This window comes from Branchiostoma lanceolatum, chromosome 4 (assembly GCF_035083965.1).
Source record: "Branchiostoma lanceolatum isolate klBraLanc5 chromosome 4, klBraLanc5.hap2, whole genome shotgun sequence".
Lineage (NCBI taxonomy): Eukaryota > Metazoa > Chordata > Leptocardii > Amphioxiformes > Branchiostomatidae > Branchiostoma > Branchiostoma lanceolatum.
In genome coordinates this window covers 14,425,580-14,453,333 of record NC_089725.1, presented here as the reverse complement: position 1 = coordinate 14,453,333, position 27,754 = coordinate 14,425,580, and the positions used below count along the sequence as shown (strand labels likewise).

Below are 27,754 nucleotides of genomic sequence, written 5' to 3'. Positions count from 1 at the left end.
TAACGCCTGGGAAGTAACATGTAACCAATGGATAAATTACGTCTTCGCAATAATCAATTCCTTACAAGTAAGTATTGAAGTGTAATGTTTTCAGGTCGGAGTTTTGCTGCTCCTTTCATGCAGCTTAACGTTTAAGCTACATTTTTGTTTCTTGAACGCAAGGTACGAAAACTGGTAAGCAACATCTATATGTGAACAAAGCATTGTTAGTGAATGTCGTGTTTGTTGGTGAGCTTCTGTCAAATAGCCAACTTACACTTCCACTTGTAAAAAGTTTGAAATCTCATCATCATAGTCTTGCGATCGGTATACTCTCAGTATCTGTATCAATCCTATAAGTGCACATTAATTGCCGATCATTATTGTGCGTCTATTTCCTTCATTGATGCGTGCTTATGACCTTATAGCTGCATAGCAATGGGAGAGTAGCCCATGCAGCCCGACTATATGATAATCAATACTAGTAGCTGTACTGAATTATACACTAGGTCTGAATATGAGAGGGATGACTTTCCACCAAGGCATCATGAGCTGTAAATCCATTTATCATAAAAGTGTCTCGAAAAGACCATGTGTGCTTCACATCGCATCAATGACAATTTAAGACAAATTTTCCTATGATGATAATTGATAAGTTTATTTCAGTAGCATGTTTATAGAGTTTTTGACAGATGTTTGTTTTCTTTTCACAGAGTACAACTTCCAAAGCCACGCTATTGAGAGACTGTCCTCAACCTTGGACACTGTCATCATGTCTAAAGATGCCGCCTGTGAAAAACACCACTTAAACTTGAAATGTCTCTGAATAAGATACGTTTATGATAAACAGCTTATTCCCAATCATATATGCAATTCTTATACCAAACATGTATTCTATGTAACCAACATGTATATTTCATTAATTGTGGAACGTTTAGAAATTGCCACGTTTTACAAAAGATTCCTATATTAAATCAGCTAAAACATGATTGTATAAATAGTGTACATTCTTATATTTGTAGCGAGTATACTGATCCTATAGCTATTATTGTATACATCCAATAATAGGATCATGCCAAATATGTTAATCATATCATAAAATGTTGTATACTTTGTAAGAAATATCCATGTTTTAGATTATGCTCATCGGACAAATTACAGGGTATATTCTTTCCAAACAATACTAGATATGAGTTCGGAAATGATTTTAATTAATGTAATAGGTGACTTGAACTAATTTTATTTGTGTGTAATAAAGTACATGTATTCTATCCGTTTACCATATTGCAAAATTGCTATATCACATGCATTGGTTATAAGTTGTAGAATAGAATTGGTAATTAATCGACAACGGTTTCCAATCGATATAATGTTGCATGTAAGAACACTGTTGGTCAACTGTAGACGTGACGTCACTGTCCTAGTAGACACTCTCGTACTGCGACTCTGGTGCATTCTGCAGGGTTGAAACATAAACATCAACGGTACATTAAAGGGACATGCCACTCGACTTAGAGCGCAGCAAATTATTTTATATTCGACTGACATGAAGAAAACGTTCACCGCTAGTTCCTCTTTGTTCATATCTGAAGACGTATTTCGTATCATGGTGAACATATTCATAATCTTTATTGACACAACAAAACGTAACAGTGACTTTCGTAAGATCTTCTACAATACATGCAAAACAAACAATTCTATAAAATTTAGCTTATTAAGGCACTACGCAGTTCACACGTTATTTTATAAAGACATGTTATTTTATAAAGTGATTGAAAAATACATTGTACCTTAGGTTAGAAATTTTGCGTTCTGCAGAAACGAATCACAATATACAATTGAAACATTTACCTCAGGATCATTTGGTGTTGAGTCTTGTCCTTGATAGATGACGTTGTCCACGGTCCCATCATCGCCGGCGTTGTAGATGACGTTGTCCACGAAACCCTCGTCCTCGGTGTTGTAGATAATGTTGTCCACCGACCCTTCGCCAGTTGAGTGATCACGTCGCTCCGGTGTATCAAGATTTTTCTAAAGTGCAGGAAGATGCAGATTGTGAGGCTTAAAGAAGTGCTAGCTCCGAGAGCCATGGAAGCATGTAAGATGCAAGAGGTGGTGGGACACATTGAACAAAGGCTGATTGCAACTACAATATGTTTCTACGGTTGCAGATGAAAGGCAGTAGATGATGATGACGTACTAGTCTTATACATAAAGCAAGAAGCATGAACAAGAGGCGCTGTCATGAAAAACACTCAAATGAGCGCGCACATGTGAGAGAATGATGAAATATAAAAGCAAATGGTTCTATTTTTTCTTTATTTGTATAATATATAACACATAACATATAAAAGAAATTAGGCCACAAGATCACAAGGTCAAATTGCAAATAATTCCAGTAAGAACGTACCATCTCGTTTCCGCTCTTCCCCGGCATATTCGCACTGTGAACACAAAACGCAGTTATGAAACAAACTTTGCAAACCATGGCATAAAACGTTTTTATTATAAAAGTTGGTGCTATATGTAAATGTACATGTATATCTTCATATCATCATATGTCGACAAATATTTGCACTTCACATATCACGCTCGATGATTCCCAGACTTACACGTAAAAATTAGGGAAGGCGTATCGATCATACTGAACTCTGAATATTTGACACTACTCATGCTGGTTACTAAAAACCAAAGGCTTGAACTTGTAACCTAAATGTAAATGGATTACTTACTCTGGATTGTGTTTCCTGCGGCATAACAGAACGGTCACCACGGCAACGATGATTATGACGGCCACGGCAGCACAGATCACTCCAATCACCGAGGGGGGAGTCTTCTTGTCTTCATCTTCATCTTCATCTTCATTATAAGAGAATTGCATGATAAGATACCCTGTATGTTCAGTTACACAAAGTATAGATCGGTACCAAAGTTGACCAGGTTTATTATGATATTCGCATCTTAAGGTCTATAAACAAATTAAAAAAGAGAAATAAAGTACAGTTCAACCTTGGACAATGAGGAAAATGAGTATAGTTGATACATGGTATTGTACATTTCATACCATATCAAAGGATGACATATGACATACCGCTGTTGTCAAAAAGACGAACGTTTTTGCCATCGACGTCGACCGACAAATTTCCCCTTGCAAGTTGCCTTAAGAGGTCTGCGTTTTTCCTGAGGCAAAAGAAAATCAAGGTCATTTATGTAGCTATTCTAATAGAAGTCGGCTATAGAAGTGCATAGATTTTTCATTCATAGAAGATTAAGATTGAGAACGAAAAAACACAATTCTTTATGATTTGACATTACAGATTTTGCATCTATCATAACCAATGTTTGACTTACTGGAGTAGATCCTCTGCCATGTTTCTGTCTGTCGACGTGTCCCCACCCTGACTGGCCGACACAATGAGCTGAATGGTCACAATGATCTGAACTTTGTCGTCTGTTTGGCGTTTCTTGCGGGTACGGTTAGTACCATTTACGATGTGCAGGAAGATCTCACCAATCTACACATTAATGAACAAAATGCATTTATGCTATCTGATGCTTCAATACTATTTCATTTCTGTCTTGGACGGCATTTTGCTTTTCCGTTCATGGTAGAGGAACGCTTGATATTTAACGACTGATTGCAGAAGCCAATCAGTGATACAACAGAATGAAAGTGAATACACAGGCTAGAGGATATGTTGCACAAATATAGATAGAAATACGTTACCTCGCATTGATCATCACAGAATTCCTTAACCTGCGTCTCCAAACTCTGTTTGATAGAGTGCCTCAATGAAGACAGGTTCACCGAGCTCGGGACTGTTAGCGTCAGGGTGACGTTCACCGAGGCAATCACTGCCGAATATGATTCAGGGTGAGTATGGTGTTGCACAATTTCAAAATCTACTAAGTACTATTGATTACTTGTCTATAGTACACAATCAGAAACAGCCACGCTTGAATTGAAACATATTACTCATCAAATCAATATGACATTAATGACATTCGTATATATAGTTGAATCGGCTGTTTATCTACTCATCATTCTTACATGCTCTTTGGGAAATAAAAAGGAGCTAGTAATCCTTAAAATCAATTTAACACCGTTAACATTTATTCAAGAAGGCAAACGTCTTTTGAACACTGAAAAGTCCCAGCAAAAATTACAAATTCTTATCATGAAAATGGATATATCGATAAACATATTTTTCTATCACTTGTAAGTAAACTTGTGATTGAAAATCAAATAGCAGCATCTTGAATCCAATTCCGAACAATCAAGCTTTCAACCGTGAAAACTACTCAACAAAACGTCACAAGAGCATGGACCTTACCCATGTTGGATGTCACCTCGGGTATGTTGGACGAAGTGGAAGTCAATTGCTCCATACTTTTTCCTGCAAAAGCAAAAAGTTTACCGTGGCAAGGATCTATGCCATTTACTTGCCAGCTAACGATTAATTTCTTATGATTATCTTTATCTTAATTTTTCCGGCCTTGTTCAAGCTGCCCATAGCATCGACAGAGACCACAACAAGAGCCAACTACTGTGTATTAGTGTACGCACAATTGGCTGAATGAAGACGTGTTACCGACACTTGAATCGTCGATCAAAACATTGTGAATACAAACATAAACTACCTATCGGTAATCTCACGGGACACGGCCTGATTATGACAAATGTTGACCAAATACTAAATGTATATATGCTGATACAAAAAATATCATGTAAACCTACCTCCATAGACCTCCACCTCACAAAGTGTGAGAAACACCTTTCTTGGCAAGGTTATCCCCACGTATCGACCCGTCAGTCCACCACAGTTGATAATGAAGACGACATCTCTGCTAGACACAGACTGCGCTCCCCCACAGGTGGGATTGCCCATCACTCTTGAGTTGTCCCCCACGTGAACCTGAAAACCATTCAGCCGGTTTGAGCTGTCTTCCCGGTTGACGACGACCACACGATCCACAAACTTGGTGCTGCCCAGGTCGACTCGCCACCATGGGTTGGGTTCATTGGTGGTGCGGGTACAAGATTTCCCGTCATAATCGGTGTTCCTGTTGCCGTCTATTGCGCGTCCGGCAGCACCCCCATACCGGTCGTCAGTACTCGACTGATTCGCCAGGCGGTTGAGGGCGATGTTGGTGGTGTTTACAGCTGGGCAAAACAAATCAATAAGAAGAGTTGTTGCATCTACTAAGGAAAATACAAAGGGAGGAGATGAATACATACATATATATATATTTGTGGGGAATATATATATATTTTTGGGGAAAAGTTCAATGAGTCAATTAAAACAAACAAATGAGGAATATATAGGCAGATTTCTGCAAATGACCTCCGAGATACTTGCCCCGTCCCCCTCGGGAGTCGATAGATGATGATGATGATGATGATGATGATGATGATGACGATGATGATACATTCCATATCACATCATAACACCTGCCATGATTAGGCACTAACGACCACTTGGCCAGTAAATAGTGGGAAAGCGGCTTCACTCTTTTTCATCTCATGATGACTTTCTGATAAAACGTCAGAACCGTTAAACATCCGAATTTCTATCTTACCGTTATTCTATCAACGTTTGTTTGAACTCATCATGACGTCATAAACTGAAATCTCACCTGTAATCTGGTAGACTTGATTTGCCCAAGGCCCGCCTTCGCCATCCCCGCTACAGGCTGTGGAACGTCCGTACTTGATGTAACGTTGGGTAACCTAAATTCGGGATTTTTCCGATAATGGTTGACTGAAATCAATCTAGCAGAACAATAAACCATCCTTTTTTTCTATTATTCTGTCAGTATCATGTACTATCTTTGCACTAATCATATATATGGTAGATTTTGTCTCTAGTCGTGCTGACACCATAATATTTCAACTTCAAACTACCGTCCGCCGCACGCACAATTACGGCCCTGTCGGACAGGGGGGCACATTAATTCGGGAGAGAAGATTCGTCTGGAATATCTTACCGCTAATCACATTTTATACAGCAGCTATTCGTTCTATCCTTGGCTTGAGGAGAGTGCTATGGATATAGACGTGTCCAAGTAAAAAAAATACACGAAAAAACGGCCGTACCGCACACATCAGGCCAGTTCGGGAACAACCCGTGTGTTGAGTCGGTAGAACTTCACTCAAAGTCGGCCCATCGTCATCATCGGGCAACGTGTAACGTTACATTATTCATGGGAAGTTAGCTGGATGCCGTAGCAATGGTAATACCACTATGTCCATGTGTTCCTTGTTGTGTTAGGAGCAAACTTTGAGGAAAATATCTTCCTCAGTCCACTATCACACACAGCATTTAGACAAAAAGTGTTCCTCACAAACCTTTGTCGTCTGATTGACAACAGGATTCTGGTTAACAATATGGCGGCGGGAAAATACACGTGCCGTAGGTTGTAGCAACAGAGAGGAGTTTTGATGATTGATCACACTTAGAATCCAGTTGCAGGTTAGCAAAAGAGATTGTAATAAGTTGTCTTATAAATAATTGTGTTTAGCAGGCAGGAGATGTGACATTTGTCTTATAAACCAGCGAACAACCGTGCTGGGTGGTTCTCCCACGAAGCCCCCAGACTCTGTCAATAAGGGACGGAGAGTTTTTGACGTCGCCAACTTCTAATGCATGGTTATCGAAGCTTTTAAGCCAGTGTTCTGAATACGTTAGTCTATCTGCTTTGCATTGCTGGCGTTATAACTGATTTTGCATCTAGCACATATCCCTAAATACCCCGTTGTCGAAAAATCCCGACTTTAAGTACCCCACGAATTTAGGTTACCCAACGTTACGTCTTGTTGGCATCAGCAGACCCAGCACACCAGCCGCCATTTTGTATAGCAAAAACGGTCGATTCACCAGAAAATGCTACTAAGTAACATTTTTCAATGGCGTCGGTACGTGTCCCATAGTTGTCCTTCAGGAGTGGATCTGTCCCCTCTAGTGTTGGAATGGCGCGGTCAAATTTGTCTTTCCAACAGCCCAGACTTGTGTACTCGGGCGTTTCACTTGCTGTACAGGAAAAGAAGATTTCCTTCCCTTAATTAAGTGTGTTTAAAAAATGGCCCAATAAAACATATATATTAGCCAAACATGCATTCATATCAAGTATCACATTTTGATATATAATATGTTTGGCTCTGTTGTAGATGGGGAACAAAGAGAATTACAAAAATTGACGTTACTTGTTGTAACTAGTCAAGAAACACTAGAAAACTAGCGTTTACAACCAACTTAATGCGAAGCATATCCCTCCCATGCAGTCTTATCGAAAATATGTAATCCTTACTGTTTTGTGAAATTACGAAGAAAATCCATCTTTTTTGCAAACACAACAAAACGTCTGGAAAAGTAACAAACAAGTTATACTATTCCTATCTCTCATACTGATAAAAAAGGGCTTAACAGATTCAAAGTGACCTCCGTGCAAGTCTATGTGCATATATGTGCATATATACAAACGCATATGTACACACACTAACACACACACACACAAAACATACACACACACACAGAAACACACACACTCGCGGCATATCTTGAGCAGTCTGCGTCTGCACGCCGATCTCTTCGTCTACCGTAAGTGCTTTGTTTCCTTCCTGCATTTTCCCTCCCCAGAAAGTTTGCCTAAAGTCTTTAGTAGGTTAGTAACTAACTTCAAACAAAGAACATTTCAATATATCCTGCTTCGCCCTGGAGCATGGTTCTTTCTAATCTTGTGACATACCAACAAAACAAAAAACACAATAGAAAAAATTAATACATGTAACGTTATATGTGCATTGTTCAATGTATCTAAAATCAGCCTACTTACCACAGTCATACTTATCGCTGTTGGCATTTCCGAAGACGTCAATGTCGATGGCTGTCCAGTTAATCACATTGCCATGGTTATTACATGACACTGTCCAGTTTGTCGCTATTTCAGCTGGAGACAGCACGCGGTCCCAGAGGTTCACCTGCGACAGTTCTCCACTGAAGGCTTGGTCCTCCTCAAATCCCCCACCGACCGAGTCTTGGTCCTGACCCAGGATCCATGTGCCGCCACTGCGCACTGTTTTTCCTGTCTTAAGCCCTGAGCGTGAACGCCTGAGCACGCCGTCAGAGTAGATCTGCCAAGCTCCATTACTGCTGCGCCAAGTAGCACAAATGGCGTGCCACTCGCCATCCCAAACGGGCAGGTTAACTGAGCGACTGGCACCTGATACGTATAACTGGAAAGACATTCCAATGCAATAAAATCATAGCGTGTCCAGAAATTACTATGTAAGGAACAGTAGAATTATATAATGTCCTCGTTGATGATTAATATTTTTTAAAGTTTTAATTTGCATATAATATTGTTAATTCCGGCCTAAGCTACATACAGACACAAATTCATGTGCATGTTTATTCCATCCATCCGTTCTCTTTTTAGTTACCCTCATCCAAAATTTCAGGCCAAAACGCCCCTGTAGTTTCAATACAAGTTGCTAGTGATTCCGAGCCGACATTTAGTTCTTTTCGACTCCATAAGCTACCTGGCAAATCCAAAAATATAGCATATCTAGAAGTTAACAACCCGGAAGTTCCAATGCAGCACCAAGAAAAGCCACCTGCAGACTCAAAATTGACTAAAACCTTCATGTTTACAAGACTCATTTACATACTAAACGTCATCACTATCATCACAAGTAGGTCAACACACGTGCACACACACACACACACACACACACACACACACACACACACCTACACAAAACCTCAACCCCCCCCCCCCCCCCCCCCTTCAAGGAAGTAATGATGCATATCTGACATCAATTCATATCTGACATCCACGGCAAGACCTGTGACAGGACATATGTTGGAGTTTGACGGAGACAGGCCTAGAGAGGTTAACTTACTCGAAACGTGTCTCCATCCCTATACAAGCGCAGCTCGTTGTTTTGTTCTTTTACAGCGTAGCTGACCAAACCCATTTTTCTGCTGGACCTTGTGTAGGTGCGCATGTGCAGACACAGGGTAAAACTCGTTAATTCCTGCGACGTCGAGAATGTAGTGTTCAGCTTGGCGTAGTTGTCGGTGCTGCGTGGGGAGGGGAAGGTTATCTTCTGTAAGGCATCTGGCTGGCAGTGTATACCTGAAGAATATAAGAACGCATCTATCAGCTCAAGGATATGATAAACATGATATGATGTATATTTCTCGTTTTTTCTCTTTCCCTGTACACGAAACTGATGCCTATCACAAATGGAACGCACATATGTTGCGTACGCTGTGACGTTATGCCTACGTCACACACAAGCGATAGAACCACAATAGTAATCTCCATGAAAAAAGGCTTTTCCATGGAGATACTGTTTTGCGTGCGTTTGCATGTTTGTGTGAATGTTTGTGTCACCGGTTGCTTAAAGTCAGCATAACTGTAGAACATGTAGATGGATTGTAATGATATTTGGTATGTAGGTAGGTGTTGGGAAGAGAAAGGTCAATGTCGACTTTGGGCCCCCTGGTATGTGTCACTGGAACTGCAATGGCGTAGTTGTAGAAATCTTCTAAGGAGAATAACTGAAGAAAGGAACGACAGATTGTCATGCTATTTGGTACGCAGGTAGGTTGGACAGAGATGTACACACTGTAGCGCAAATTATGCAAATGAGGACTGAATTTGCATAAGTAAGGAGGAAAATCGTTTGCAAGTGTGTATGTTTGTGTCGCCGGATGCTTAAAGTCAGCATAACTGTAGAACGCGTAAATGGATTGTAATGATATTTGATATGTGGGTATGTGCTGGAAGGAGAAAGGTCAAGATCGATTTTGGGCCTCCTGGTATGTGTCACTGGAACTGCAATGACGTATTTGTAAAAATCTTCTAAGGAGAATAACTGAAGAAAGGAACAACAGATTCTCATGTTATTTGGTACACAGGTAGATTGAACAGAGATGTACACACTGAAGTGCAAATTATGCAAATTCAGTGTGTTTGCGTGTGTGTTTGCGTGTGTGTATGTTTGTGTCACCGGATGCGTAAAGTCAGCATAACTGTAGAACGTGTAAATAGATTGTAATGATGTTTGGTATGTAGGTAGGTGTTGGGAGGAGAAGGGTCAAGGTCGATTTTGGGCCCCCTGGTATGTGTCACTTGAACTGCAATGGTGTATTTGTCAAAATCTTTTAAGGAGAAGAACTGAAGAAAGGAGTGACAGATTTTCATGTTTTTTGCTATGCAAATAGATTAGACAGAGATGTATACAATGAACTGCAAATTATACAAATTGGACTTAATTTGCATAAGTAATGAGGAAAATCTATATTTGCAGTGTTGTCCATTGCATATTGTAGCACATCTGTTCGTATCTATTTATAGCGAAAGTAGGTCACTTCTCCTGGGCCCGACAGGTGGGGGTCATACCATTGAGGGATATAGAATGGGGGGAACTGGTTTAATAAAAAACAAAGTTTCATGGAGATTTCGGGTCCTAAGACTCTTGTCAATATGTAATGCATACGTGACATCGTGGTGGCGCACTGACGCTCGTTTATCAAGTATCGGAATGGAAAGAAAATGGTAAAAACAATAACTTCAAAGAGTTCGGACTAAATATATAAATATAAACTTTTAGAAAATAGAGAAATACAGCGAAATATGTAGGAAATAAAAATCATGTAGGCGTCATCTTCTGGAATACGGTTGGTTTGATGTGTGATTGTTTCAACAAATTTCCTGCCTGTTCGTCCAAGGTCAGTGTGGCAATTTCGACGGGTCATTTTTCTCCTTAGGAATGTTCTTATTAATCGATGTATTTCTAGGTTTTGGTATCTAAACATCAAAATCTACTGTATACCAGAAGATGACACTTACGAGATACATTCGTATTCCGATGTATTTTTTTTTTGTCGGGATGACGCAAGGTTGTATAGACATATATATGCAAATGATGACAGATTAGAATCAATATGGTATCCTATATGCAAATTACAAAAGAAAATCATACATAATGAAGGGGCAATTTAGGCGTTATTTTGACCCCGTATAACTGTAACTGACTATATATGTATATCCCGCTCGCCCTGAACAAGACCTGCGACATCACAACTAGCTCCAAGCTATTTGGCAGCGTTTTCATGTAACTGTTATCTGCTTTATGGCGTGCATTGCAAAATGACGAGGGCTTGATTTATGCAAAGGCTGTAAGAAAACAAAGTAATAAATGTAGGGTAAAGTCGTACGTCCCATGGGTCCTGGACAAGTATTCATGCGGGACAAACGGTTCTCTTTTTGTTTACCTGATATGTTTTGGAACATGAGAAGTAAAATTGATAACTAATTGATATCAACAATACAAGTATTACATTTGGAACTTACCAGAATCAGAGTTAGCCACTACATGCCTTATTGCATGTAGCAGAAGCAAAATGGTCGCCAAGCTGCCAATCATGTTTCTGTAGAACACATCTAGTAGTCCAGTATTCCTAACAGGTTGTGCCTCCGCAAAAGAGGAAGTTCTGACCTAATAAGCTTAGACTATAGCTAGTTCTCGAAACAGGAACCATGTACGATTACAAACAATTCCTTCTTATAAAGATCCTCAGAATGGAGGAACTTTATTCGCTTTCGACAAGGAAGTAAGTTTCTTCCCTACCTGAGTCATGCAATACTTATACCCATGACCTCTGACATGGATAATTGCATGTCCTGAAAACACCTACGCTTGGTGTAGCTTGTCTTTGTTCGAAGTCACATGACCTGAATGTGTTTTTTGTTGACGAGCAAGTTTATTTTTCTTTTATGTGACGCCCAAGTACTACTAATATCGCTAACCTTGTAGGTAAGAAGGTACTAGTACTAGTATATTCCTCATGTATTTAGATAATTGAAGACTTTATCTCATGCATGTGTGTTTGTAGGATCAGTATTGTAACAACAAAAGATGCATACCATACGGGACATTCTTTTGAAATTGTTTACTAATAGCAAATGGTCTGAGTTGAGCTTATTTGCAACGACTCCTACCGATAAGTGTACGCAGCATACAAAATACATATACGGCTGATACCAATGGATAAGAGATGACAAATACCTTTTCATCATCAACATCTTTGTTCTCTTTAAACGTCTTTGGACGCCGTCATTTGGAGACACCACCAGTGAAACTTTACTTGAAACGTTCAAATCAAAATGATAATCCAACATGTTATCTGAATGCGATTATGTTCGTGTTCATGGAACGGTCTATTCTCGTGGCGTCGTGTGAGCGTAACGGTTAGGGTGTTTGGCCCATAACCCAGAGGCCCTGGGTTCGAATCCCCTGACGTGCTGCCGATGTACATGTTGTGCTGGGAAAGGCACACGACTTTCCTCATTTCACCCTGGTGTAAAAAATTGGTACCTGGCTTAGGTTGGGGAGGTAAAACGCGGTGAAAAGGAATGGGCTCTGCCTACCGATACTGTGCCCTAGATACAATGCGTTAACAACCCGTTGCCCCCATATTTCACCTTTTAGTTACTCATATATTTTCAATGAACCGGTGACGGATACTGATGCTGACTGGGCATATCCGTCAGTACATTTTGATGTATTGCCCAATGGAACACCTCAATGACAGGGTTTCATGTTCACAAACTCGATCGAGCCGTACTTGGAAATTCACACCATTCTAGAAAAGGGTTAAGAATTTCAGTTTATCGCGAAAATGATATAACCAATGACAGGTAAGGGCGCTCAACTAGATGAAATGTACACACCATGTTTTGAGTCATTGAGACAGACAGGGTAAGTAACGCTTTTTTATACACATCAACGTGTCATAGAGAATCATCATTAAAAAGTGTCATAGGTTAATGCACTTCAATGTATGTCACTTGTGTGAGCTTGAAGCGGAGAAGCCCTACTATCTAGTGTCTTTAGAACGTACATATAGGTATTTTAGAATCAAAGCACTATTTTTTTAGGTTAAAAAGCATGAAGGATGTTATTGTAATGGGGGACTTCAACCTACCCGGGGTTGATTGGACGTCTTTGGATACTGGCAGAGATGGGTCGGTCAATAATTTCATTGACATTATTGGTGATTTTCACTTGACACAAGTTAACGAGGTTCCATCAAACAAACATGGCAACCTACTCGATCTCGTCTTTTGTAGTGTCCCAGAGAAAGTCTCTGCTGTATCCAAAGTGGACCTTGAATTTGACACTGATCACTCTATTATTGAGTTTAAAGTCAACATTCAACCACACCCCAAAGCTAAGATATCTCGACTTGTATATGACTTTAAGAATGGTGACTTTGTTGGCTTGAATGCCTATCTAGAATCATTTCCATTGTCTGATACCATCGATCCCTGTCTTTGCTTAGACTCCGTCTGGGAAAGATGGCTAAATTCAGTCAAAGCAGCTGCGGACAAATTCATACCCAAAAAAGTCATCAAGGACATGACCGCACCACCGTGGATTGATTCGGAAGTAAGGCATTTAAAAAAATGCAAACGCACTGCCTGGGCTAAAGCCAAACGAACAGACAAACCAAATCACTGGGCCAAGTTCAGACGTCTCCGCAACAAATTGAAGAAAATGTTAAATGCTAAATATGCAAATCATTTGATTAATCTGGGAGACATCGTACTGAGTAACCCTAAAAGATTTTGGTCCTTCTTCCACTCTAAGACAAAGTCTAAAAATCTACCAGACAGAATGAAACTTCAGGATGAGTCTGCTGAGTCTGCTCAGGAGAAGGCAGAATTGTTCAATAACTTCTTTTACTCTGTTTTTAACTGTACCGACGGGGAAACCCCGTTGCCCGACTTGATTGATACTTCTAGTGTGCCAAAAATCTCTTCAGTTACATTTTCTGTCAGCACCATTGAATCTATTCTCAAAAACCTGGAAGTTACAAAGGCCACAGGGCCGGACGATCTCCCAGCGATGGTATTAAACAAGTGTGCAGCCCAATTAGCACCATCTTTGGAAAAACTGTTTCAATTATGTGTGAGCAATGCAAAAATTCCGAGTATGTGGAAAAAAGCTAATATTACTCCTGTTTTTAAGAAGGGTGATAAGAGTGCCGTATCTAATTACAGACCTGTGTCGTTATTATGTATCACAAGCAAAGTTTTCGAAAGATGTATTTTCAACTCTCTTTATCCATTATTGTCAAACACTCTTTATCCCCTTCAACATGGTTTCGTCAAGGGTAAATCCACTACCACCCAACTTTTAGAAGTTTACGAGGAAATAGGTGAAGTACTGGATAAATCTGGGCAAGTTGACGTAATATTCTTGGATTTTTGCAAAGCATTTGATAGTGTCTCTCATAAACTCCTAGTACACAAATTGAAATCTTTTGGGTTCTCCAGACAACTACTTGCTTTATTTAACGACTATCTTTCAGAACGTTTTCAAAGAACTGTCATAGAAGGCGAAATGTCTGATTACTTACCTGTGTTGTCAGGTGTCCCCCAGGGATCCATATTAGGGCCATTCTTGTTTCTATTTTTCGTTAATGATTTACCTGACTGTTGAATTTGGTAAAATGGCCATGTTTGCAGATGACGCTAAATGTTTTAGAAGAATTACTTCGATTTTTGATTGTTTTAAATTTCAGTCCGACTTAGATCGTCTTGTGGCCTGGGGGAAAACCTGGGAGATGGTATTTCATCCATCTAAGTGTTCAGTTGTTAGTATGACACGTAAAACTTCACCTGTTGAATACCCTTATAGCATGTCAGATTCTGTACTCAGTCGACAAGATAGTTATAATGACTTAGGAGTTCATGTACAACATAACTTATCCTGGAATTCTCATGTACTTAAGAAGATATCAACATGTAACTCAAGACTTGCAATGATCAAGAGATCAGTAGGCTTTAATGCCCCATTTACTGTTAAACTCAATTTGTATCGATCACTGGTGATACCACATTTAGACTACTGTTCTCAGGTATGGGCACCGCATACAAGATTGTATCAGCGCAAAGTAGAAGGTGTTCAAAGACGTGCTACCAAGTACATCTGTAATGATTACGAACTTAACTATAAGGACAGATTAACCCATACCAACCTTCTACCATTGTGTTACAGACGAGAACTTTTTGATATCTTATTTCTTTTCAAATGTTTCCGCAACGTGTACTGTATCAACATTTCTCATGTCCTCAATGTATCCAGACCTACTAGATCACTTCGCTCTACAGACCAATTCCAACTTGTACCACGGCCATGTAAAACTGAATCATTCTCATTCTCTTACTTTAGTCGTATTGCCGTCATCTGGAACAATTTACCACTAGACATTCGCCAACATATGTACTCAAACCTCACTCTACAGTCCGTTAAAAAACTCTTGATTTCATATTATAGATCCCGATTAAGTGACACATTTTCTGTTGATAACTTATGTACTTGGACGACCACTTGTCGTTGCTCATCTTGCATAGTGACATAGCTTAACCGTTTACCCTGTTTTCCTTATCATTTGACCTTATTACTCTCATTTTTTTTAATGTACCTCTTTCAGTATTTGATGTCTTTCATTTATTGTTTTTATCTCAACTTTGTAAATTTTCTGGGGGAGTCGGCCTCGTAGAGGAACTAGATTCCTGTTGCCGGCTCCCCTCAGATTGTACGCAATCTGTGAATTTGAATAAATAAAATAAAATAAACTAGAGTTCCACGAACACATTATCTTCGCCAAATAATCAAGGCTTATTATGGACAGTGATTAATATTTACATGCCTATCACCCCCTGCAAATTTGATCATGCACCATACTATTTGGAAGTTATGATGTGGCGAATGAGTGTACTCTCCAAGCAGAGGAGTCGGTCTGGCTGGTTTTTGACGTGTTTTTAGGTGTTTTTGTCAGGCTTTCCATTTTGTCCCCTTTTCGTTATGTCGCCAACCGTGTTGAACAAAAATGCCTAAACTGAACACGTTAAAAACCAGCAGGACCCACACCTCTGCTTGGGGAATAGTTTATTTATTTGACCTACATGTACGTTTATGCAAGGCCATCTGTTTACATGACCTTTAATACACTGTCCCATGTCCCATAATGCAATGCAGTGGGTTAACAAACTTTCTTAACTACTTATGCAAATTAGCTCCTGATTTGCATAATCAGTCATTGATTATGTAAAGCACCATCTGAGCTCCCTACATACCAAACATCACGACGATCTGTCGACCCCTTCTCAAGTTATTCATGTCCGAATGTCAAAACAAAAACACCCACTGCAGCTCTTAACAAGCCGCTAGGGGGCCCAAATTTACAGAACTTACTTTCTGTGGCATGAACTATCTACCACACAAAAATCATGACCATAGCACTTTCAGAAAATATGCCCCTAAATTTTGAAGCTCCGCTGCAGTACCTTAGGTACCCGCTAGAAGGCCCATTATCGAACTTGACCTTCCTTTTTGTAAACCCTACCCATCCACTAAATATCATACGGATCCATCAACAGCTTCTCGAGTTATGCTGGCGACATACAAATACACATCCACACAAAGCCCGCTGCAGTACCGACGGAAAACACCAGGGGAACCATTTTTAAACTTGACCCCCGTTTCCACAACATCTACACACCTGCAAAAAATCATGAAGATCCATCAACGTTTCCGTCACTTTTTTGCCTACATACAAACACACAAAAATGCAAAGTCCGCTGCAGTACTGTTTAAAAACGCAAGGTGAACCATTTTCAAACTTGACCTTCCTTTGCACAACCACTAAACACCTACCGAAAATCATAAAGATTCATTGAAGCTTTCTTGAGTTATGCTCCTGACATACATTCAGACCCACCAAACAGATTTTTCAACCGAAAACATAATCTTCTCCGAGTACAAGTACTCGGCGAAGATAATAAACCTACCCAGCGCTCTAGTTTTATTTTTTAGTATAATCTATCTGCGCCTGAAGGCAGGAACAATTTTCTCTTTCATCTTTTTTTACAATATTTACACACTTACCAAAATCAAAACTGGCCCCTGCATTATTTACTGCATGTAGCAGTAGCAACATGGTCGACATCATGGTGGTCATGGTTTGCTGTACACAAGAATGGTCTCGTAAATGAACAAGTCTGGTTTGTTGTTCGGCTCACTAGCTGAGGAAGACTTGGGTCTGAATACGGCCAGTCCTGGAAACAGGAACCGCATACTTTAACATCTTACAAACAATTCCTTTTCTCCTTAATACAAAACTCGAAAGAGAGGAATTCGTTTATTATCGACAAGGAAGTAAAGATCCTTCCTACCTGAGCCAAGCGTGACTTGCACCCATGACCTTTGACACGGACATTTACATGTGCCGAAAACACCTTCGCTTGGTGTAGTTTGTCTTTTGTTCAAAGTCGGTTGACCTGAAGCTATTTTTGTTGACTAACAGAATAGCTAGTGACGTCTTTGGACCAACCGTATCGCTGACCTTCAGTAAGGAAATGCATATTCCCCCTGTATCTATATCACATAAGACTTTTCTTGATGCAAGTTTGTTTGAAAGTATTATTATTATGATCGTTGTCGTTTCAAGAATACCCATGAGGTGAGGAAAAACATATTTTCACGTAGACGATAACAACAACAAAAGATACATCCCCTACGGCACATTCTTTCGAAGATTGTTCGCCGGGTGACAGCAGGTGGATGAGTGGATAAGTCATTTGTCACGCCACCTGCCGATAATTGTTCGAAATACATAAAATCCCCACTCACACTCAAGACGAAAATAGGTGTGCATTTTTATTCTTCGGGACCCTCCAGGCTCTTAGGCTGCCAGGCTAAGTCTTCAACCATAAATACCATGTCACAGGGCCCAAACTATAGTTGTTTTATAGCCTTATCCCCCATTTATTAGCAACAATGACCTACTCCACCACTGTTGAACAGTGTTCCTCTGAATTTTAATCTCCTCTCCCTTCTCGCAACTGTTATAAAATTTAAAAAAAAAAGTAAACACACTACATCACTGGATTCAGAAATTCAAATCTTACAGTTTCATTGACATTATACTGAACGAAACAAAACAAGATAAAACATTAATATCAATATTACAGAATATCAAAGAAACGTTGAAGCTACCAAGAATAACATCAGTTTACTCCCGTCTTTACTATGTTCCGCTTGCATATAGAGTGATAACGTTCCATGTATCAAAGTTAAGATAGGTGGAACACAAGTCACAACAAAGGCTTAACTATCACAACGTTTTAATGAAAGAACATTACAGACACCACTTATTCAGTTAGAAAAATGTGTACGTCAATGTGGTTGATTTCCTCACGCTGTAGAGCGAATATTTGAGCTGGGTAGAGACCGCTTGTAATTACATCTTGTATGTCTTGCTCTTAACGTCCATGGTTTCTCTGTCCTAGTAGACACTCTCGTACTGCGACTCTGGAACACTCTGCAGAGATGTATTAGAATTATAATAGCAAGGCTGTGGTCTTAACATTCTGCATGTATAATTTGCATGTTCTGAAAAGACGTCAATCTTTTTAAGATTGCTCATCTTTATTATTTGTTATTAGTATCTTATCTATTTGGTATCTTACCTAAAGCATGTTGACGAGTAAGTTTCTTTTTAAGTCGTGTACATGTTTTTTTAAAGTCATGTTAGTGAGATTCTTCGTTCAAAAAAACTATACACACATTTTGCCCGCTATATTCATAACCGAACAGCAGCGACTTCTACCGAAAGTACGGTGAATAGCAGCAACATGTGTAACAAAACTGACCACGGTACCCGAAATCAAAGTATTCTCTAATAACGAGTTACAGTACATCCTATTTCGAACCCCTACCCATATTGCAGTCATACGCGTAGATATTGCAAGAAAGGACATCACGAGATCAAGAGTTGAGGAAGTGATACTAGCTAGTGCCATCATCGGTTTACTTTGCGGCGGAACAGTATTGGATTTCGGCTTGTGACCTTTGGAAACGTCATCTCATTTTTGCTTCGGCTATTGACAATGATTGTACATGTATTATCAACTTCTCCCTATAACTAGTTAACTTCCTGGTTGAGTTATTTGTCGTCTTCGAATTTGAACGAACGATCAAAGACTTCGATATGCATGCATGATGAGCGGTTTACATTGGTTTGTGCACATCATGATGCTTATTAGGAGAGCCATTCGCCACGCTCGATTGTATGCAAACGCAGCATTAGAGGGTCATTCAGTTTACTTTGTTCACAAAGTAGGTAGCTACAATCAAAACATATAACGTTAGGGGTTAATTGAAATTAATGTTAGACAAAGTAGTAGTATGTTTTTCAAAGAAGCTACATGTAGTATCAAACCTCGCTCGTCCTTGCTGGTATGTTACTGTGTATTCTGAACATGTATGATAATAAATCTGACAAATTCTTGTGGTGTTAAATCGACTCTGATGTACATTTTAGCTACGTGACAAAGCTGGCATAGTACATGGGCGTGTGGGTCACCCTACCATAGCAATAATTTAGCAGTGGGCACGTTGTACGATTGGTCAGTCACGTGACCACCAGAGTTCAGACCGGGCGAACAGGGCGTCCTTTTTCAAGTCAATCACTTCCTTGTCGGCTTCCTGGTCATTTCACCTGCTGCGCGGAAGAAATGGAGTTTAATACCCTGGTGGTGCATTTTATGACGCCTGAACAGACTTGTAGTGTTCAATGTGGTTCTGGTTTCGGATTTTCCAGCTGAAAACTAAGACGAGACACAGTCGACAGTCTGAGCTTTACGACGCACAGTGCACAATCGATCGCACTGGGACTCGTAAATCTGATATGTACTGGGAGCAGTCTGCAGTGGCAGGACCCCAAACATGATCGTTTCAAGAATTGTATCTTCCGCCTCAGTGGCGTCTCTGGTCGCAGCTGAGTTTGTTTGTCTGTTCCTGTCCGTCTTTGTTCATGAAGTGTGTATGGAAACGTGTAATAACGACGACCATGAAGTAAAACGTTTAGCTTCAGGCGACGTCTTCAGTCATTTAAAAAACCCGTGCATGCCAACTCAGGGGTGCCACAACGATGGTTCATGTCCTAGTCAGTCCGGCGAACCCGATGGCAGTAGATCGGCAGAAAACCGATGCCTATGTCAATGTCTTCGCGATTTTAGAACATTTGACTTTGAGCGTTGCGTCGACCTTGAAGGTAAGCATTGATTCAGAATCTTATGTTTTTTTACAGATTTAGAATCAGGCACAGACCGCTTCAGCACTGATTTAGAATAACTGATTAATGTTATTTTTACATAAAACTTACTCCTCATGTTACAACAATTTGTATGTGATGCAACGTATGGCAACTTGAAGACCCTTGTACAATTCTGGAAACTAATCTACATTGAACTCTACAATATCCAGTTCCCTATTTATCCATTAGCATACGATCTTGCCTAGGTTGCATTTCTTTCCATTTCGATCCCTACAAATTATGCTCCATCTCAGAGATAACCAAAGGTTGTACATTGTACCAGAAAGTGTCATTAGGTGTGTGAAGACGCTGGGTTTTCAAAGATAAACAATGCTTTTGCACAATTTCTTCTTGTTGTATTTTTTATGATGCATTTTGGCATGGCATTAGATTATATATTATCAGTTTTCTATTTTACAGATGCACATGCATTTCACCCTAACCACATGCCCCTCATCCATCATAACGGGCCTTATATTTTTGCTAAGGTACACTGTAGCCTGCTGGCCATGGGGCCAAGTTTGTATTGGTTTTCCAATAATGCAGTGGAGAGGAGATCTGGCTTCGTGAAAACAGGTCTTTCAACCAATACCATCAAAATAAGTTCAGCTTGTCATCAAAAGTATATTTTCAAGGAGTACCTTTACATTGCAAACTTGTGACACCAATATGATTGCAAAATTTGTATAAACAAAGGATTATTAACACATTGCTGATTTTATTCGGTTGTCTTTTTCTTATCAACAGGTTTCAAATCCAGCAGTGGAAGCTACTGCAATGTCAGTCTGGGAATGTCACAGCCTGCACAGGTGCCAATAAGGGAACTCCCAGCTTTAGGTGCTGGTTACATCAGACCAAAGTCAAAACTTCGATTGAATGGAGTTACAATCGCGGGAGAAGTTGAGTTACAATCAGTGAAGTATTTGGGCCGGAACAGACAATGGCAACAACTTTCACAACGTGTTGGAATGGATGGCGACATTTTTAGTATTGAGCAAGGAATGGATCAAGGTAGCAGTTCTGAAGTAAACTACATCAAGGTGAGGGCTTGTGAATTGTAATACATTGCATCAAGGACATTATATAGGATAATGTCCTTGATTGCATGTTGGTTAAATGATGAGTATGACTCTGTTATGTGTCATTCAGAGCATGCTAGTAGTTAGGTTCAACATTGTATGGCTCTAGATTCCTGTTTAGTGTTACACTTTGTATTATACACACAGAATCACATGTAAAGTGATTCAAATGGTTACATTTTACCTCTTCATGTTTACTCTTCTGCACATGTAGTACAACCCTCCACAAGGACAGAACATTGAAAGCTGTTTAGATGGGCTGATCTTCAAGTTCAGTCTGATGCACGATCAACATAGTGACTGTGTTTTGTTCAAATTGGCAGGCCGATCGGAATGTGAGTGATGGTATTCATCTTTTCTTTTTGGATATATAGAGGACAGTAAATAAACAGTGTGTTAGCTTTGTTCATTACTTTCTCATTGATTACAAGTGTCCTTGCCTTATAGAAGAAATAGTCCAAAGCAGATTTGATTAAGATGTCCCCATCAATCAGATTTCTGTTTTCTTTCTCTAACAGATAATAACAACACTGGTATACTACCATGTGTCCATCCTCCAGCAACAACTCACAATACAGAGGCAGGTGACACTACATCCTCAGGCTCATCAAAGGGTAAGACTTACTGAAAATCAAACATACAACTTGTCCTGTAATATATGTCATCTTACATGCAAAATTCAAGATGATCTATAACATAAGTAGTAAGCAAAAATGTAATCAGAATCAAGTACAACAGTGCAATGATCTCAGTGCAAAGAATGTCTTTCCCCTATAGTAGTCCTGCATGTATTTCTCACCCTTAACTTCAGCACCAAATACAATCCAGACAACCACTAGCACTACATGTACTTCTTCTTCGCAACATGTTGCTGACAAAAGCACAATGCAACCAACCAGCCATACAACTCCTGTCAAATTAGGTACTTGTCTTTTCTATGTTTTTTGAATGGATGTGACTGTTGTGGCATTTAATTTGATTATCTTCCTTTTGTTTGGGTTTAAGTTTTAAAAATCTTCAAATAGTACTTGTGAATAGGTATGAAATGGTCTAAATATCTTATTTGTACTGTTTGGAATTTTTGGCAACTCCTCTGGAACATGATGTCTTCTAAATGTTGGAAGGTCTTCATCGCTTTGTGCAAAGTAAAAATGCCACCTCCTGTATCATTTATATTCAAAATCAGATTATTCATAACACATTATGTAAGTCTACGTTTGATAGAATGTTCTCTTTTTCACTCTATGCTTAACTTTTCAGGTCAAAAGGATGAAATGAATGGCAGTCCAATTGGCGCAATAGTAGGAGGGGTGTGTGCTGCAGCTGTGATCTTCATTGTTGGCGGAGTGGTCCTCTTCACCTTGTGGCGCAGGAAGTTCAGACCAAGGTGGTTTACTCTGGTCCTTACTTGGATCTGTTCTCATGGTGCAGCAAGGGCTAGAGCGAAATAACTTGTACTTTGACAATGGGGCTAATATAAAGATATAAAAGAAAAAACTGTTCAAAGTTATCCATGGGAAAAGGGGGGGGGAGAAATCTGTCAGTCATTCTCTAAAGATTATATTTCTTTATTATGAGCCATTGATTTTTTCCCACGAATGCCAGTTTGAATTAGCAATGTGTTACTATGCAAACTTATTAACTTATTCTGATTTGTACATTATACGAAACTGCTGCTATTAGACAGTGTGATTAAAGTAGTACAGTTTGAAGTACACTTGTATACAGCCTGGCTTAAATCAGAAATAACTAATTGCTCTATTTGTTTTTTTCAACAGCCTATCAAAAAAGAACAAGAACCAAAGAGTAAGTAAACACCATTATACTGATATAATCGGCTGCATAACGACACAGCCAAAGTTAACATTGATGCTTTCTTCACTTACAAAATTAGTCTTGATGATACATTGTATGTCTAAATATAATGTTTTAATGTTATATAACCACAGGTGACCATGAGTAGTTTACAGAACGGACACCCCACTGAGGGTACGGTGGACAATGAAATATACGCTGGCGACAACGCGGGAATCGTGGACAATGTCATCTACGAGGGAGGGATGGGAGCGGACGGTGTGTTTTCCAACCCTGGGTACGCAGACAAGACACCGCAGTTCAAACCACGCATGGTAAGCAAAATATTTTGCTCTTTTGCAGCATACAGTTGTACTTAAAACCAATGATCAAATTGTATGATATCATCATCCTTTTTTGTATCTACATTGTACATTCAATGCTGTAGACCATTTGAAAGATTTCTTAAAACATAGTGAATAATCAACTGTTGGCATGGAAATGTTGTTTTGAGGCAATAATTTCCATACTTACACTCAAACAGCAGAGAATTCTTTTGTTGATTTTACACTCCAAATAACTTTGCCTGCAAGGTGTGCATATTTTTGTCAAACAAAAACATCTTGAACCTTGTTCTCATGTTCATGTTTATTGTCAATAAACAATGTTAGGGAACCTTTCATGCACAAGGACCATGACCTACAACTTACCCTGAGCATGTATAATTTGAATCATAGTGAACTGAAAACCCTAACCCAGTATACATATATATTGTACTTTTGGTAGATATTTCTCAGAGTTCTGAGGTGGAATTGTTAGACCCAACATCTGACGGTACCACCTCTTCTTGCCCTGTTTTTGTACCCACAGGAACCTACATTCCCCAATAGGACAACATAGCAAGGACTTTGAACTCAGTTGGTAAACATTCCCAGACATGTACATGGTATAGAGTAGTCCAGAATATAGATGTTCTAACCCAGCACAACAGCTAGCTAGCTACTGGTTTAAGAGTTTTGAGTGAGGTGTGCATAACTGTAACTACAAAATTACCTAAGGCTTTCAAAATACCTATACATGTACCTATAGGCTCAGTGTTTTCTTATTTCTAATTTTCTTCACATGTGCATTTCTTAATACCATAGCAAATTTGCAATCCAAGGCCAGGTCTCTTAAGCATAGAAAATATGCAACTCAAGACTAACTCTCTATGCACAGTCAATGTCAACTTTTCATAACTTTATACACTATTCCAACATCTAGTATAATGGTCTAAAATACAGCATGATACTATGATTTCCAAGCAGATGTTAGGATCATCATTATCCAGGTTTACAGCCAGTGTTTTGTCTTAATACCACACCATTCCTTCGTTCCCTGAGATAAAGGCAAAGATGAAAACAGTGCGCAAGGACAAGAAGACTACATGTATGCTCATCAGTCTCTAAGACCCTGTTCATACTACTAGTAAGACTATCATAGCCGGTTGAACGAATTAAAAGATTTTACCGGCTAATTTAGCCGGCTATCTTGGCTTAAATATGAAAACAATTTAACTGTTTAAAGTTAAAATACAAAGGGTAACGTTTTAGAAAGGGTTTTTGAAACCACCTCCTGAGGTGGTTTCAATTTTACCTGCTAAAACCCTTATTTAGCCGGTTAAATTGTGTTCACATTCAGCCAAGATAGCCGGCTAAATTAGCCAGTTAAATCTTTTAATTTATTCAACCGGCTATGATACCAGGCTTAGTATGAACGGGGTCTAAAACTGTGCACATTTGATCTATAAAGCTAAGCCCTAGCCCTCTCTTTTCATTCTTCTGGTCAGCAAGAGCCAACAAATTAAGATAGTGTGTCCTTATATGACATCATGAAAAATTCTATTTTATTGATCATATTTATGATAGTAAATGTTTTTTCCTTCTTTCCCAAGGATGCACCTGGAGCATTTGTACAGCCCAACCCAGGAGCAACCAACAAGACCCCCACACCCCAGCGGAACATTATCGTTGAAGAGCCCCAGTACGCGCAGATAGTTGACGACCAGTACGCAGATCCTCAGAAAGTACGAGACCGCAAGGACAAGAAAAACAAGAAGAAAGCAGCCAAGGACGAAAACTATGCCGATCTTAAAGGGCCACATGAACAACAGCCGGGTGCTAACAACTCAAACAGTAACCGCATCTACCAGGGACTGAATAAAGGCACGGATTATCAAAGTTTACGGGGTCCGAGAGAACATCACCAAGTGAAGCCTTCTCAGGCACCGAAAACTCCACAAGACGAACATGACTACACTTCTCTTACGCCTGGAAGGTCAAAGCCGAGTGCGGGCACATTGTCCAAGGAAGAAGCAGACTATACGGTGTTAGAAGGCCCAGAGTCCCCTGGGGAGGAGACTGCAGCAGGGCCAGATTACACCACCCTGGATGGGCCAGACTCACCCGGGGATGAGATTACCTCAGGCCCAGACTACACAGTTCTGGATGGCCCAGGTTCCCCAAGCGATTAAGAAATACCAGCTTCAGACTTTTGGGGGAGCGTAATAATAAATGACTTCAGGATGCAGTACCACTATCTCTTCAAGATGAATCAATCTACATTGCTTTCAAAGAACTTGTATGAAGACATTGAACAAGTTTTTAAACCAGTTTGCCTGTATAGTTTGGGGAAAATTGTCCAAAACATTTGGAAATTATGATTGGTGGTGGGACCATATTTGATGTGTTAAGAATCTTTCTAATAGACAATAAGATTCTGTGTATTGACAAATTTACTTGTTGCCCAAAAAATTAGACTAAGTATACCTTATATGTTATTTACTCAGCATATGTATTATTACACTGAAATTATAATTCACCAAGCTGAGAATACTGTCAATGTTTTCTATTTAATTCAGACTTGGCTTCCTGAAACTTAAGTCAGCAGAACTCAATGATCTGTAATCCAAGTTACCCCAGACTGAGTGAATATGTACATTTAATCAAGGATGGCAAACTGTATTTTTAGCCTGGAGAGAGAGCCATAGCTTCCAGTGACATATTTGGAAACCCAGAGAAGATAATTGTTAACTAATAATAACTCTGCGAGCGCAGAACAAGGTTAGCATGTTCCTGTGGAATGTGGTTCTGGCTGGGAAGAGTGCAAATGTTTGTGGATCAAATCACACGTCAAGTCAAAGGGTTCAGGTTCATGGTAGTGCATCAAGGTTATCGATATCTTGTGATATGGGAGGATATGTCCTTATTTTGACTTTTTCTCATCGTCAAAGTTCATCACAAAGGACTATGAGAAATTCCTTAATTGATAACTAAGATCGTGTGTAGATTACTTTAATCATTATGATGATAAGTAGAAGTCTACAAAAATCATGTCTGATAAGATATCAAAAGGCTAGCAAAGCAACTTCTACATTGGCATTTGTGTATAATGTCATATAGTCTGCGTGTTTATATATAAGATGACCACAATCTTCATGTTTCTGATAACCCCAACAAAATATATATGGGGGAATCTGTGTTAATATGCAACTTTTTATATCTAAGTTAATTCCATGGTAATCAGAAAATGCAATTCGTTATCTAAATTTCATACATGGAGTTCTTAAAATGAAACCCAGGAAGTCTAGAATCTAAAGTACTTATAGATAATTATGGTTACAAATAAAAATGTTTTAATACTTGGAAATATGATCACAGAACTGAGGTATGTCACAGTGTTTGTGCATGTGTACTCATCTATTTAGTAAGGCACTGGCAGCTGTATCGTGTGGTGTCAAAGTGCCATTAATTCTCCTGCATAATATTTACTTACTGGGACACATTGTTGATGTAGTTTCAGTGGTGACTGTCCTCCAATTTCAACCATGCTTACTATGCATACCTGTGTCTGTGAGGGAACGCTCCATGGCCTGGTTTAAATTCAGACTGATTTATGCACCAGTCAAGGAAAGTCCAGATTGAGGGTAGGGGGTTGTTTTATACTGTGAGTACTTTTTCTGTATATTCAGCTGTACATAGACAATTGAAAAGGACTTAACTTAGGCAAAAATGAGACCATTAACATTCTTGAAGTTAGCTGCTGTGTATAAGACGGAAGATTTTTCATAAATCAACTACATCCTTGCCTTTGCAAGTTTAATTTCCGTACGGAGAAATTGCTGTATAATTTTATATAATAACCTCTCTGTAATCAATGTAAACAGCTCACTTGTCCACATACCAATACTGACTCACACATTAACCTCACTGCTACATGACACCCTAACTAGTAAAATTGGGTACTTAAAGGCTACCTTAACAGGAAGGTTACAAAATCATGATGGCTGTTTATGTGCACACTGCACATAATTTTGTTTGCTGCAAACTAGTATTAAAATTTGTCATTGGTGATGATTGTTCACAACATGCAGAAAACATGCCTTTAGTTATTTGATGGTGACTAAAAGAGGAGGATATACATGTAAATTGGTTGAAAGACACAAATGTTCAACTTCAGGAACTTGTTCTAGGAACTGTTTGAGTCACTTGATTTGAAAGGAGATAATTATTACAGATGAGATAGCTTAAATATATTTAGTTCCTGTTTCTGTGGTTCCTTTTGTACCTGTAACAGAGGAATGCAGAAGTTCCCAATTTAATCTGGTGATCACCAGCATGAGGGTGACTCAGCCTTCTTCCCTTCAGGCATCTGTTGTATTTGTTCTAGATCTACCACGCTTCA

The 27,754-nt window shown here is 39.4% G+C and overlaps 3 protein-coding genes across 4 annotated transcripts; 1 reads left to right on the top strand and 2 right to left on the bottom strand.

Annotated features, from left to right (window-relative positions):
• Window positions 1–1,248: 1,248 nt before the first annotated feature.
• On the bottom strand, window positions 1,249–4,384 carry LOC136432782 (uncharacterized). Of its 2 annotated transcripts, none has more exons than XM_066424273.1 (8): window positions 4,314–4,384; window positions 3,707–3,834; window positions 3,331–3,494; window positions 3,071–3,159; window positions 2,712–2,838; window positions 2,390–2,423; window positions 1,831–2,010; window positions 1,249–1,435 (listed from the first exon to the last, which is right to left on the bottom strand). In XM_066424273.1, exons 1-8 carry the CDS (start codon window positions 4,366–4,368, stop codon window positions 1,400–1,402), a joined length of 813 nt encoding a protein of 270 aa, XP_066280370.1. In that variant the 5' UTR covers window positions 4,369–4,384; the 3' UTR covers window positions 1,249–1,399. The 2 variants fall into 2 exon arrangements, with proteins under 2 accessions (XP_066280370.1, XP_066280371.1); XM_066424274.1 differs by having other exon boundaries at window positions 2,712–2,832.
• A 319-nt stretch (window positions 4,385–4,703) lies between these two features.
• On the bottom strand, window positions 4,704–14,445 carry LOC136434195 (uncharacterized). The gene is made up of 6 exons (XM_066426963.1): window positions 14,415–14,445; window positions 8,882–9,117; window positions 7,813–8,212; window positions 6,817–7,010; window positions 5,617–5,710; window positions 4,704–5,143 (listed from the first exon to the last, which is right to left on the bottom strand). The coding sequence occupies exons 1-6, from the start codon at window positions 14,443–14,445 to the stop codon at window positions 4,704–4,706; spliced, it is 1,395 nt and encodes a 464-aa protein (XP_066283060.1).
• A 6,641-nt stretch (window positions 14,446–21,086) lies between these two features.
• On the top strand, window positions 21,087–26,722 carry LOC136432774 (uncharacterized). Its single transcript, XM_066424257.1, has 7 exons — window positions 21,087–21,199; window positions 21,453–21,573; window positions 21,757–21,852; window positions 22,499–22,625; window positions 23,017–23,044; window positions 23,188–23,367; window positions 24,966–26,722. The coding sequence occupies exons 1-7, from the start codon at window positions 21,128–21,130 to the stop codon at window positions 25,542–25,544; spliced, it is 1,203 nt and encodes a 400-aa protein (XP_066280354.1). The 5' UTR covers window positions 21,087–21,127; the 3' UTR covers window positions 25,545–26,722.
• Window positions 26,723–27,754: the final 1,032 nt, after the last annotated feature.

What these genes read in the sequence shown, in the direction of transcription:
- LOC136432782 (XM_066424273.1), bottom strand. Translation starts at nt 4,368, where the DNA reads ATGGAGCAATTGACTTCCACTTCGTCCAACATACCCGAGGTGACATCC. An exon ending in ATGGCAGAGGATCTACTCCA is followed by an intron (nt 3,160 to 3,330) that starts GTAAGTCAAACA and finishes CTTTTGCCTCAG; the next exon opens with GAAAAACGCAGACCTCTTAA. An exon ending in CAACACCAAATGATCCTGAG is followed by an intron (nt 1,436 to 1,830) that starts GTAAATGTTTCA and finishes TCAACCCTGCAG; the next exon opens with AATGCACCAGAGTCGCAGTA.
- LOC136434195 (XM_066426963.1), bottom strand. Translation starts at nt 14,445, where the DNA reads ATGGATCCCTGGGGGACACCTGACAACACAG. An exon ending in GGGGACACCTGACAACACAG is followed by an intron (nt 9,118 to 14,414) that starts GTAAGTAATCAG and finishes TATATTCTTCAG; the next exon opens with GTATACACTGCCAGCCAGAT. An exon ending in TACAAAATGGCGGCTGGTGT is followed by an intron (nt 5,711 to 6,816) that starts GCTGGGTCTGCT and finishes TCCCGAATTTAG; the next exon opens with GTTACCCAACGTTACATCAA.
- LOC136432774 (XM_066424257.1), top strand. Translation starts at nt 21,128, where the DNA reads ATGGATGGCGACATTTTTAGTATTGAGCAAGGAATGGATCAAGGTAGC. An exon ending in CGCAGGAAGTTCAGACCAAG is followed by an intron (nt 22,626 to 23,016) that starts GTGGTTTACTCT and finishes TTTTTTCAACAG; the next exon opens with CCTATCAAAAAAGAACAAGA. An exon ending in AAAAGAACAAGAACCAAAGA is followed by an intron (nt 23,045 to 23,187) that starts GTAAGTAAACAC and finishes ATATAACCACAG; the next exon opens with GTGACCATGAGTAGTTTACA.